At 45.5% G+C, this 13,535-nt stretch overlaps 1 protein-coding gene and 1 long non-coding RNA gene across 2 annotated transcripts in view; one reads left to right on the top strand and one right to left on the bottom strand.

Annotated features, from left to right (window-relative positions):
- Positions 1 to 6,231, top strand: part of LOC310922699 (amine oxidase [flavin-containing] A-like) — a 37,647-nt gene extending 31,416 nt beyond the window's left edge. Inside the window, exons 13-15 of the mRNA XM_083883431.1 lie at positions 1,492 to 1,603; positions 2,888 to 2,950; positions 4,930 to 6,231. Coding sequence (XP_083739557.1) covers positions 1,492 to 1,603; positions 2,888 to 2,950; positions 4,930 to 5,085 — 331 coding nt within the window. The 3' untranslated portion in view covers positions 5,086 to 6,231. The remainder of the gene's footprint in view (positions 1 to 1,491; positions 1,604 to 2,887; positions 2,951 to 4,929) is intronic.
- On the bottom strand, positions 33 to 9,929 carry LOC310922705. Its single transcript, XR_014592474.1, has 3 exons — positions 9,832 to 9,929; positions 8,546 to 9,199; positions 33 to 560 (listed from the first exon to the last, which is right to left on the bottom strand). It is a non-coding gene; the product is annotated as an uncharacterized lncRNA (long non-coding RNA).
- Between the last annotated feature and the right edge of the window lie 3,606 nt (positions 9,930 to 13,535).

The raw sequence follows: 13,535 nt of genomic DNA, 5'->3' as shown, positions 1-13,535 counted from the left end.
TGTCTGATCCAAGGTCCTGTGAGGAGAGTTGTGTGTCTTGGTTTGGAAAGGTAAGTGTCTGCCAGGGAAAACTGGAGCTTCCCTTGGAATGGAGAATGTAAACCCTCTCCCTCCAAATTATTATAATTTTGCAATTATGGACTTTCAGGCAAAAAAACAGGAATAGAAATAACAGTTCTTTACTAGGAATATTAAAAAATACAAATGTACTAGTACAAAAAAAACACCCCAAAACCAACCAACCAAAAATCCTAGAAACCCTGGCAGAGTCAGAATACAACCTGAGACTCTGGTCAGGGAAGGTGTTGGAAGCAGTAGAAATAAGTCCTCCTGGAGTAACAGATGCGGTTCTGTTGGAGTAGAGATGATCCTGTAGAAGGGTCCAGTGGTAGCAAGATGGGTCTGGTCTTCCTCTGGGAATCCAGTGCAAACAGGCTGTGCTGGTGTTTCTGAGTTTCAGTTTTTTATCTAGGTGGCAATGCTTGGCTCCTCCCAATAGGATGATGTAATTGTATCAGCCCTGCAGTGAACCTCGATGGCCCATGAACAGCAGAGATCCCCTGGAGGGAGGATGGGTGGTGGAAGAGATAAAGAACACTGCCCCACCTGGTTTTAACAGCTGGCCCATTGACAGAAGACATCTGCCCCCTCCCTCCTTGAGTTATGTAGAATGGGTTATAGAAGAGATTAAAAAAAAACCAAAACAACAACAACAAAAAAAACCCACCACCTCCCCAACCAGAAAATAGAATACACATTTTTGGTTACATATTGCAACCCAAGACATTGTCCCATGTAGTCTCTTGTCCTTTATCCAAACACTCAGGCAGAGATGGGTGAGGTGTCTGGCCTGGGGAAGCTGCTGTCAAGCAGACAGGGAAAACCTGATGGGGGATTAGATGGCAGCCATTACACCAAGCACATTCCCAGTGGGAGAGGAAGCTCGTTACCTACAGCAGGGTTGGCTGGAATGCTTGTGCAGCACTGCAGGGCTGAGGGATTGGCTTTGTGACCCTATGGGGTGAATGCAGCTCCCTGAATGCCAGGCCTTCAGCAGCCAGGCAAGTCCAGCCTCCAGATAGAAGGTGATATTAGTGATCTATCACTGCAAAAACGTCATTCACATTCGACTGTAATGGCAGGATAACAGTAAGGCTGCCATGCAGCAGACATTAATGTGTCACTTGCACTGCATTGCTGGAGGCTGTTAGGATTATCCCTTATCCCAGCACTAAAATGAGGCCTGTATTACTCTGCATGGAAGCTGGGAACACTGATTTATGCTGTAGGATTTTCTCTCCCTCAGACCTTGAATTTTGTGTGCAGAAGCAAGCAGGTGGTCCTGCAGGGACATCTTATTGCACCTCAGCCCAGATCTGCAGGGATTGTGGAGAGCTGAAGCCACAAGCTCCATCAAAGCCATAAATGGCTTTTAGAAGGATCATCACCTTCCTGTCACTTGTCACCTGACATTCTCCTCTTGTTTTGAAGGGTCATTCGCCAGCCTTTTGACAGGATCTACTTTGCTGGCACGGAGACGGCGACCCAGTGGAGTGGATACATGGAGGGGGCCGTGCAGGCGGGAGAGAGAGCAGCCAGAGAGGTACAGACCACTGCTCTGCTTTCAACATCTCTGTCAAAAGGCTGGAAAGGATCAAGCACAGCTTGGAGGGTCTAATTTAGTGCAAAAGCTCCTAGAATTTACAGGGAGAGATCCCAGAAAACAACGTAACCAAAGCATTTTTATTTTTTTAAACTTAATTAGTTATTGAATAAAGTGAAGCCAAGAGCTCAACGAAATCAGAATATTACTGAACTAGAGGCTTAAAATAAAGTTTATGCCATGAACTGCATGTCTAGGGGAAAAAAAACCAACCCAACCTGATTCTGCTTGTAGATACACTACCTGAATTTCTAACAAATTAATCACTGCATGTTTTAAAACCAATCTAAGTCATTTCAAATGCTCACAGCTATTTCCTGTGCAGAAATCAGGAAATCTAAACATTTTTTTCATTTTTGATCTATCCCTTCTGCTTCTTCTTTTACAAGGCAGTCCTGTTAGCTGAGCTTTATGAAATTGTAATGTGCAGCTCTGATAATGTCTAAATCTCCTCAGAACAACACACATTGGGCTGGGTTCCCAGTCACAGTGAAATCCCTTTACAACAATCTGGAGGGAGGGGAAAAAAAGCATTAAAGGGTGCACATTGCAGTTACAACTGCTGCATGGCAAAGCCACGGAGTTGTTTTTTTAAGGGAGACTCAGTCTTTTACTTCCATTTGACAGAATATCATATTCTTCTTATAATCCTTATTGCTTGCTTTGTTTCAAGTCACCTGATTTCTCTTTTCTCCATGCCTATAAGCAGTAGTTACAAAGCCATTCGCTTGCCCACAAGAATCCCCATGATTGTAACTATCAGTTTATTCTCAACAAAAATCCTTGATGAGCTTTGTACTGAATAGGCAAGGGAGGGTTCCATAATTCTGTGCTGTGAGAGCCTCAGGGTTGCATCTCTCCTCTCTCTATATCCCAGAAGCATCACTCCTAACAGGTTTTGTGTCCCAAGTGCATGGCAGTAACCTCACCTTGGTATTCTCAAACTGACCTGAGAAAAAGCATTTTTACTTAGGAAAAAAAAAAAAAAAAAAAAAAAAACAACAAAATAAATCCCACCAAAAACAAAACTAAAAACCTCCCACAAAAATATTTAGAGAAGCACTAGTAGAAATCACTGTACATTTTCTGGTTCAAGAGATTTCAGCTAGTCAGAGTTACACCTTTTATCAATGTCACCATGCTCTGACTTGCTCTGTTTCTCCAAAACTGGAAGTATTGTGGGTTATAACTTTTTCATGTGGTACAAGTATTTTTTTCTTCTAGGTACTGCACAGTATGGGGAAGATCTCCAAGAGTGAAATTTGGATGCCAGAGCCAGAGTCAAAGGTAAGCCAGAGTATCACTGTCACCCAGTCAGACACACGCCCCTCAGTCAGGTGTGCCCCTATTTCAATGATTCCTATGCACCCTACTCCCAGGTAAGGCTTAGTCACCTCAAATGCTGATATATTAATTTTTATGACTTGTCCAAGGAATATTATTATCTGTGTCTGAAGGGTGGATAAGTAAGAGCCAAGGACAATGATCTCTCAGAGCCTGGGGGACTGAGAAATGCAGCCTAATTCTGCCCAGTCCCAGGCCATGGTTTAAAGTTGAGCAGAACCTCATTCCAACCAGAAGTGGTTCCATCTTCACTGTGCTGTGGCTGTTCAGGATGTCAGAAAACACATCTCACAGCCACGATTCTTCTTCCCTGCACAACGTGGTCCTTGGGAAAAACCTGTGACCTCCCCAGCCATGTGGGGGATGTTTGGCACCTCCCTGCTCCTGTGGTGAGGGGAGACCCTGTGGAGTCACCACCTCCTCTCTGTCACTGTAGAGACAGCCACAACACTCAGAGTGCTTCAGTAAAACTTCAGAAACCTTCAAGCATCAGCACCTCGTTATCTAGAAGTCTTTGATACCTTTTCTATGTAGCCTCCCATGGGCAGCTCTACACAGCTCTGACTCTTTCTCTCCTTTCTTTCTTTCCTTCTGCAGTTCTAGTTCACCCCTTCCTATTTCGGCCACCTAACCCTGTCTGTCGCTCATACAACATCCCACCTTTTCTGTCCCTCAAACAACCTCCTGTCCCTTCCTCCTCACAGCACAGCCAACAGACTCCAACTAACACTCTACCCACTAACTCACTCTTTTATCCCACCCAGCTGTGAGGGCAAGGCTGCTCCCACTCTGGTAATTAACACAGCTGTAATATATCAGAGGCAGAATTGCCTTTAGCATTAAAAGAACTGTTAAGAACTGGCTGGATGGCTGGGCCCAGAGGGTGATGGTGAGTGGTGCTGCATCCAGCTGGTGGCCAGTCACCAATGGTGACCCTCAGGGGTCTGTGCTGGGGCTAGTTCTGGTCAGTATTTTCATTGATGACATGGATGAGGGTATTGAGTATTTCATTAGTAAATTTGCAGACAACACTAAGCTGTGTTGATCTATTGGAAGGGAGAAGGGCTCTGCAGAGAGACCTGGAATGGTTGGATGGGTGGGCAGAGTCCAATAGGGTGAAGTTTATAAGTCCAAGTGCTGACTCCTGCATTTTGGCCACAATAACCCCCTACAGCGTTACAGGCTGGGGCCAGAGTGGCTGAACAGTGCCCAGGAAAGGGACCTGGGGGTTCTGGTGACAGCAGCTGGTCATGAGCCAGCAGTGTGCCCAGGTGGGCCAATGGCACCTGCCCTTGATCAGGAATGGTGTGTCCAGCAGGAGCAGGGAGGTCATTCTTCCCCTGTACTCAGCACTGGTGAGGCCACACCTTGAGTGCTGTGTCCAGCTCTGGCCCCTCAGTTTAGGAAGGTAATTTTATTACCTACCTAAGCATTGAGACCCTTGAGCGCATCCAGAGGAGGCAGCAAGGCTGGTGAGGGGTTTGGAACACAAACCCTGTGAGAAACAACTGAGGGAGCTGGGGTTGTTTAGCCTGGAGAAAAGGAGACTCAGAGGTGCCCTTGTCACTCTCTGCAACTCCCTGAAAGGTGGTTGTAGTCAGGCGGGGGTTGGTCTCTTTCTCCAGGCAGCAACTGACAGAACCAGAGGACACAGTCTTAAGCTACACCAGGAGAAATATAGGAATATTGGATATTAGGAAAATGTTTTTATGGAAAGAGTGGTAAAGTACTAGAGTTGTCTGCCTGGGGAAGTGCTGGAGTCACCATCCCTGGATGTGTTTAAAAAAGACTGGATGTGGCACTCGGTGACATGGTTTAGTTGAGGTGTTGGGGCTGGGTTGGACTCGATGATCTTGAAAGTCTCTTCCAACCCAGTGATTCTGTGATTATCTCTATCTGATTTCCCTCACCTCTCTCCCCAGGACGTCCCAGCCCTGCCATTCCCCACCACCTTCTGGGAGAGGAACCTGCCCTCGGCGCCGGGGCTGATGTGCCTGCTGAGCTGCACCCTGTGCCTCACCTCCGTGGCTGCTGCAGGGCTCTTTGTCTATAAAAAGGGACTTATCACTCGAAACTAGCAGGGACCAACACACTCAGTGGGAGCTGCACACCCCTTCTCCTCTCCCCTTTTACCAGATGAGTGTTATTTTGGAGAAAAGTGGCATGGACAGCTGGAAAGAGCAAAACTTATTTTCCTTGTGATTTTTCTTTTTAGTCCCATAATTAATGCATTGAATCTGCTGTGGTTGCTACCAGCTAAACAGAAATAAATCAACTGTGGGGTTGTTTTTTCAAATTTGTTCATCTGTTTTTGGTTGGACATGATCATATTAATGATATATTCCTAATATTGGCAAAGCAAAATGCAGATCACACCTTTTCTGAGTTGCAAAGAGGTCTGGGAGAACTCTTATTTCCACTCAGTGTTTTATTTTTCACCTCACAAGATAGTAAATGCCCTCATGCATTCACCTCAGTCAGCAGCTCAGAACATCTGAGGTTATTCCCATACCATCCCTGCTGCACAGAAGAGATTAGCATGCCAATCAGTCGTAGAATTGCCAAATTAATTTTCAAATGCATTTGATTAATTATTAATCATCGCAACGTGAAACTTAACCCCGAGCTGGATGAAAGGAGGTAATTATCACGAGGCACAGCACTGAGCAGGGAGAGAGGAGGCATGGATGGACTTCATTCTGCCCACTGCCAAGGAAACATCTGTGCACATCTGCTCTGCAGGGTGCCTGCCCTCAGAGCATCCATCCAGCCCAGCCTTGTGCTGCCACAGTGCAGTGAAATGAATTAGCAAAGTGAAATTCCCCTGACTTACAGCAGGTGCTGGCTGTTATTTTCCAAATGGCAGGAGCTTCCTGGCTCCCTGTCCATTCACTGCCCCTCATTTCACTGCTAATCTGTAGCCCCTTCATCCAATAAGGAGAAACGTATTTGAGACTCGAATTACTGCCTTGTAAATTACAGTAATTGGATGCATCTGCCTGTTCCGCTCTTATTATGTACATGATGCACTTAAAATAATCACTTGAGTGTTTTACTGAACTCTGGAATGTATATTTCACAATGTGCCATCATTATGTGGTCTTTTTGCCATGAATTTTGAGCGTTGTATGTGTCCATGAACTCAACTCTTGTCCAACATGGGTGAAATGTGCCTTTCAACAGTCCTGAAACCTTGATCTTCTTATAAACTTTTCTTCAGATTCTTTCTGTCTTGTTTTTTTTGCGAGTTACATGAATTTCTGATTGGCTCGAGGGCTCCCTGCTGAACGTGCTCTCCCCAGCTCCAGCCATTGCTGAGCAGGGACTACCCTGTGCATGCAGCCTGGCACAGCCTCAGTGCCTCCTCAGGGAGGGAGCACAGGCTGCTGCTGAGCCTTTTGTGGTTTGAAACAGTTCTACACTTCCACAAACTTCCCCCAGGGGGACATTTCCACCACCTGAAAAACACTGCCCATACCTGTTCAAAAATAATTTATCCATAGGTGGATTTGTAGCAGTTAGAGCCATTCATTTTCAGGCTTACTTTAGACTTGACATCAGAACTTCTGCATGTACATGCAAAAGGGACCCCAAATCATCTGCAATTACTGTCCAGCTTCACTTTTCACCTTATCCACACACATTTCTATTGAAATTAGTTTGAGGTTTGAAACACCAGTGCAATTCAGCTGAACTCATCTCAGGCTGTTAAATAGGGCCAGGTACAACGTTCCCCCCTTCCCAGGCAAAGGCACGTCTCACTGCTGTGGGATTGGCAGGCGGCAAGTGAAATGAGAGAGATTGATTAAAATTGGCATTTCTGAAACTCCTGCAGCTCCCAGGCACCAGGCTGCTGCAGAGAAAGGGCAGCGTTTGTCAGAGATTATAGACCAGTTCCCATCCTGCTTTAATGCCCTTTCTGACAATCAGACCAATTTCCCTGTTTAAACATTAAACATTTAGTTTAAATATTAAACAGCCAGGCATCCTTCTTAAACCAATTTTGAAACAGAATGGGACTGAGTTTATCACCACTGACAACTCCCCAAGCGAGCTGCTGCTGGAATTAAAGCCGTGAGGATGAAGAGCCAGGGAAACACTTCTTTCTTCTGGGGACAAAACAGAGCCCTCACCCAGCCTGGGGAGTGGGAAAGCCTTTGGACACCTTCCTTAACCAGGGGTGCCCAGTTTTTGGAGGAAGAGCTTTGCATTCCCTTGGCAGAAGTGGGAAATTTTCTCTCCTCTTTACATACAGAGTGAGATGGGAGGAGCTGAGGTTCACACCAAGTCCTTCAGTATCAGTGTGGGAACTAAATTGCATTGACACCCCTGGGAAATGGGAAAACCTTAGGTGAAAGGGTTACTGGAAGTAAAATAAAGACCAGACCAACCACTGTCAGAAGGGGTAGCAGAGGGAGAAAAAACCTCCTAATACTCCGTAGTAGCAATGAAATAAGAAGCACCACTGAGCACATAGATCAGGCAGTCCAAAATAAGCAAGTGATGATGATACATGTGAGAAGATCTGCCTCTTTTTAATCAAGTTTCTGGGTTTGCTTACAGATAGCATAGCAGCTTTACCCAAGCCCTGGGGATGGAAAAACACTCCTGTGAGACTCTCCCTCCTCCTTTCTGGCTCACTCCCCTTGGCTGCAGCTCTTGCCTGCAAAGGGTGACACGGTTGTTCCTCCCTGGCTGCCATCAACCAGTCCATGGGGAGAGGGACCCTGAAACACTTTGTGCTGCTGGGTCACAGGCACTGGATGGGCAGGAGGTGCAGGAGAAGAGCCACTGGCTTGATTTTTTTGATTTAGCACCATCAGCCTAGCAAGGCTTTCCTTCCCTCATTACCTGCCCAGCCCAAAACCTCCTGGTGTGGGAAGTGGCAACCCGAACCCCTCTGGTTGGGAACCTCTTTGTGATAGGTCTGGGAAAGGGCCACCACTCCAAGGAAGCAGTGCCAGGCTGCAGGGGCTCCATGTTTTGGAGCAGTGAACTGAGATGTCCCCCAGGGCACACAGTGGCCCTCCACTCATGCTCCTTGTATGGGACAAGGGAGAGGTCTGACCAGACACACTCAGGCTGCTAAAAAGGTACATTCAGCCTCAAAATGGTGAGGGACAGGGTGCCCAGAGAACTCCATGCCCCATTCCTGGGAGTGTTCAAGGTTTCCCTGGATGGAGCTCCAAGCAGCTTGTTTTTGTCAGAGGGGAATTGGAACAAGGAGATCTTTAAGGTCCCTTCCAACCCAAAGCATTCTATTACTATTTGAAAATCCATTCTGGGGAAGCAGAGATTACTGTCTTCACTCAGTCTCTTTGCTAGTCCTTCACCAACAGTACTTTTCAATTCACTTTTCATTCAGCCCCCAGGTTCATACTCAATCTCTTTTCGCACGACCAAACATCCTCCCCCAACTACTGGCAAAATTAGCACTACATATTTGAACAAAAAACCCACGCAGGGTGATGTGCCAACACAGTCTGACACATCTCAACATCCAGGTTTCTGTCACATCTCAACATCCAGATTTCCCACCAGTTGATTCCCATGTCCCACTGACCAGGTTCTGACATCAAGGGCTTTCCTCAGCCAGAAACCATGCTGGGGTCAAACTGGGCACTGGTTTTATGCTCTCTGCACAGAGTTCAGCTCTCAGCTCCAAAGATAGAAAAACAAACTAGAGAGTCCTCTACTGTGGAAACATGGCTATAGTCAGTTCTCTCCCTTGTGGGCTATTTCTCCCCTGCAACAGTTGCTTTTCACACACACACAGAAAGGAAATTTCATCTTGGTGAAAATCCAGGAGGGGAAATCAAATGTGCTCTTTGTGAGTGAACTGTAACTTCTTCTTTTCCCACTCAGCTCCTGCACTTGGCAACAAATGCTTTGGGCTCCAGCTGCAATTGCTATTCTGCTCTTTATTTGTAGCACTTGGCTTTCCAGGTTCTGCTCCTTGCTCTCTTTGTTTTGTTTTTTTTTTGACTCATCTTACATAATAGAGACAAAATAACCCAGGAGACATAGAAGGAGCAAGGAAGGAGTTTCCCAAGTGAGAGTCCATTACAGATAAGAGGAGAGGGAAGCTTTAGCAGTGGTGCTGGCACCTTGCTGGGTGCCAGAGGAGGTCAGCAGTGCCGTCAAGCCGCACACCTCTTCTTCCAGAATCCAAGGGATATGATGTTCCCTGGTCTGTAACAAACAGATCAAACAGGGGCATGAGTTTGCTCTGCCTCTAACCTTACCAAGCACAAGAAAATATAAGGCAGACACCCTTTGCCATCTGTGTCTTCCCACAGTCCTTCTTTATGAAATATGCCTGCCACTCACAGTACATGAGGACAGCTGCCACTTGAGATGGGGTTGAAAATGAAGCAAAGGATGTAATTGTTGCTTGTGTTGGCATTTGGACTTCCATGACCAGACCACTCACTTGAAAGCTCCTTGGATTGTAGCCTGAGCCCCTCATTTTCATCAAAACCTTGGTTAAATCCAGGACACCTGGCTGAATTCCAAAAGGCAGAGGCTGTCATTTGAGGAGGACTCCTGTCAGCAGACACCAGCTGCAGACAGCTGAGCTGCAGCATGGCACAGCAGGGCTCAAGGCTGAAATGAAAGCTGTCATCTTCTGGGCTACTTCATAGAAGTATTTTATCACCTCACAAAAAAAAAATAAAAATGTGGCAGGAGCTTCACACTTTCGTTTTCAGAAAGGTCTCTGTGGGCTTTTCTGCACTGGTATTTACCCTTCCTGTCGAACTCTGGAAGAGAAGCACACTAAAGGAAAAAGATGCAAGTCCTCAGCTTTAAGCATAAGTTCTCACCCATCTCCAAGCTCTGATGTGCTACTCTGATGTTCCATCCTGCAGCCTCTGCCTCCTGGCTCTGGGCAGACCCTGGCAGAAATCAGGGCAGTGAAATGGCTGAGGCACCACGCCCCTGCAAAACTGCAAAACTTCTTCCAAAGGGCAACTCGAGTCCTTTCTGCTGCTTGGCAGCATAAAGGAGCTGGAAGAAAAGTGTGAGCACAGATCCTGAATGCACCTGGACATTCCTCTTCTCAAAGAAGGGAGTTTCTGTGGGGGCAATTTGCTTTGCAGAGATGGATAGAGGTGCTGGCTCAAATACTCACACTCTGAAAAATTGCTCAGGGCAAACTCCATCTCATAAAAAATTATTGGGAAATAATGTAGTTTCTAATTTAGTTAAGTATTCTTGTTTCACTCTGGACTGAATTGGCAAGTGGAGGCTGGAGTAATGTCTTCCCTTGATTTTGATTAAGTACAAGCATGCATTTCAATTGTTTAAGATAATGACTGCACAGCCCAATGGGACACATCCCTGCCTCAGACCTGGAATAGAAGTTTCCACATCTGAAATTATAATGTAATTTCTGCTAAATGCAACACTGCTGTGCAAAGTGTTTCCTTACAGCTTGGAGCATATGCAAATTTGGCACAGCCTGAGGGCTGACAAGGATGCCTCAGTGCATTATTGGTATGTTTCCTTTTCCCAGCTCCTTCCCAGCCAAGCACCAGAGCATATTCAAGTACAGTGTTAAATCCCAGTGGGCAGAGGGGCAAACAGAGTCACTTGACAAACCAAATCATCCAAAAGCTGGTGTTTCTGCTGGGTATCACTTCTTCAAGTGCTTCTTGGGGTCTCTGCTGCTGCAGGGAAATGGCCCTCAGAGACACTCCCCCTCTCAAAGGCACTATTAAAATTCAATGACATTATGCCCTTGAGCAGATGAGGCTGGTCTGTGTTTGCTCGGCCCCTTTCTGCTGTACGTCAGGTGAGTGCATCACTTAGATTTGGATGAGGCTTTTTCTCCCCCACAAAGCTGGAGGGATGGTGGGAAGGAGTCTACAGGGCCTGTAGATGTCAGGGTAAATGGAGCTGGATGGATACGGACTATTTTGTTAGGGTCATTCTGCTAAGAAAGGATTAGAAACATTGCTAACAGAAAATTCACTGTGCACACAGCAAAAACCAGCCCTGGAAGAAAGCTAATACCCTTTGCTTCTAAATTAGAAACAGCATCTCACCTTCTGTCAAAACACAGGGTGGAGGAGACCAGCTTGGACTCAAAACAACTTGGTTTGCCTCTTTCAGCAGTGCCAGGAAGAATTGAAAACGGGGATGAGCCAGCACAGCACTGGGCACAGACCCAGTGGATGAAGCAGTGTGTGTTTCACAGGTATTTTGACAACAGGAAAGACATGGATCTGTTGGAGTGGGTCCAGGGAAGGGTCACAGAGCTGATCACAGGACTGGAGCACCTCCCCTGGAAGAAGAGGTTGAGAGAATTGGAGCTGTTCAGCCTGGGGAAGAGAAGGCTCTGAAAAGACCTCAAAGAACCTTCCAGTGCCTAAAAGGGCTGAAAAGAGACTTTTTAGCAGGGCTTGTTGTCATAGAACAAAGGGGTTAAAACTAAAAAAATATAAATTTAGATTAGATATAAAGGGAAACAAAGGAACTGGTTGCCCAGAGAAGTTGTAGGTGACCCATTCTTGGAAATGTTCAAGACCAGGCTGGATGGGGGTCTGAGCACCCTGGTCTAGGTGAGGACGTCCCTGCCTGTGGCAGGGGGTTTGGACAAGAAAGATCCCTTTTCTACATCCCCTCCAACCCAAACTATTCTATGATTATTTTTTAAATTATTTTTGAGCTTTTTCTAGCCTAGCTTCAGAATAGCTTATTACTACTGACTGTCCAAATCATGCACACTAAAATCAACTTACAAAGCCTCTTGCTCAGGTGTATTTTTTTTACAGCTTATCTTGGCACTCAGCTGCTAACTGAAGGCTTTTCTAGCAAACTCTGCTAATACTATGACTAGAATATCATGGCTCTGTTGCCAGTGACAAACAAATTCATCTATAGCCTGTCTGGGTAAAGGACAGCTGTGTATTAACACAATGTATGAGCAGCTACCTATTAACATGCAACACATGAACTTGCAACGTGTTCATTCACAGAGCCTACATCATCCCTGGGGCATTTCTTCAAAGCTCAATGCCCCAAGAGGTGCCTAATTGCCATCAGCACTTGTTGGGAGGTAGAAGCTGCCCAGTTTGGTACCCAAAGATCATCTGTGCCACAGGGCAGGGCTGTGTTAGGACATGTTTCCCTTGGGCCTCTGGAAGAGCTGCCTCCTTTTGGGGCAGCAGCTGGAGGCTGGACAAGGTGCCCTCGAATGTCTGAGAGGAACAAGGCAACTGAGTTTTGGCTTATGAATTGCCCTCTAGGTGGGTAAATGTGTGCTCTTTGCAGAAAAAGTGAGGTGTGAGTAAATTCCGTCCAATAACTGAATTTCAAAATCCCACCCATGCCTCCTACACAGACACAGAGAGAGAAGGACACTCCACAGGAGTCCTACAGTACCTGCATGGATTGAAACACCAGATGAGCCTCCTTCCACACCCACACCAGAGAGCAGGACCAACCTGAGAAAAATTGTGTGTTTATCCAGCAGATAAACTATACTTTGATTCTATCTTCTGAGGCCAGTTCTGCCTATTATTCTTGACTGCCTTTTTTTTTTTTTTTTTTTTTTTTTTTTTTTTTTTTTTCCTGATGCAATTCCACAGGCTCAGGGAGAATTTATCCTGCCTCGAGCCAGAAAGCAAAACTCATCAGTCCTTCCAATATTTTGGGATTTGCTCCAGATGAGTAATTGGTATAATTATACAAGACAAAAAGAAAAAAATTATCCTCAGCTCTTGTAGTAGCACTGAGTTTTGCATGATTTAGCCAAATAATTTGCACACACATCTTATCCTCTTCTACAATGAGTGGGATTTCTAATTGGTTTCTCAGGAAATCATATTTGTTATCTTTTATAAGTGGATTTCTTCTGTATTAATCTGTCCACATTAATTTTCTGTACGCTGGACTGATGGAAATAATGAAGTACCCCTTGGCTGACACAGTCTCTTTGAAATGCACACTGAAATCTTTGTAAATAACTAAATTAATAATAATACCACTTCAGTTATGTCCTCTGGGATGCTCCAGAATATGTCTGAACAAAGTTAAAGAGGTAGGTCAAATCTCACTCCACTTTCCACTTCTCACCTCTGATGAATCACACATTCAACTATTTAAGAATTATCACTAAAATCCACATCTATCACACGACCTGCACTCACGTCAACAAAACAACCAAAAAAGCAAGACAAAAATTCCCCACCAAAAAAAACCACCAAAATAACATCATCACAACACAGAACAGAAATTGGCAATTCACACGAAACCCCACCCCTTGTGCCTTCAAAATTACAGCAAAAATTCACCATGAACATTGTTCAGCCCATGTTTTGCCCAAACTTTCCCAATTACTGTCTTTATCTCGAAATCATCATGATGCTGAGTTTCAGCACGAAAAACACTGTGGTGGGTGGACCCACCAAAGCCACTCTGTCACTCCCCTCCTCTCCATGTGGAAAGGGGAGAGAAAATACAGTGAAAAGGTTCCTGAGTCAGAGATAAAGGACCAGAGAGAGAATCACTCATCAAATACCGT

This window comes from Zosterops lateralis, assembly GCF_965231275.1.
Source record: "Zosterops lateralis genome assembly, chromosome: 2".
NCBI lineage: Eukaryota > Metazoa > Chordata > Aves > Passeriformes > Zosteropidae > Zosterops > Zosterops lateralis.
Note: the sequence above shows the minus strand (reverse complement) of the source record. Positions and strands in the feature narration are given on the sequence as shown.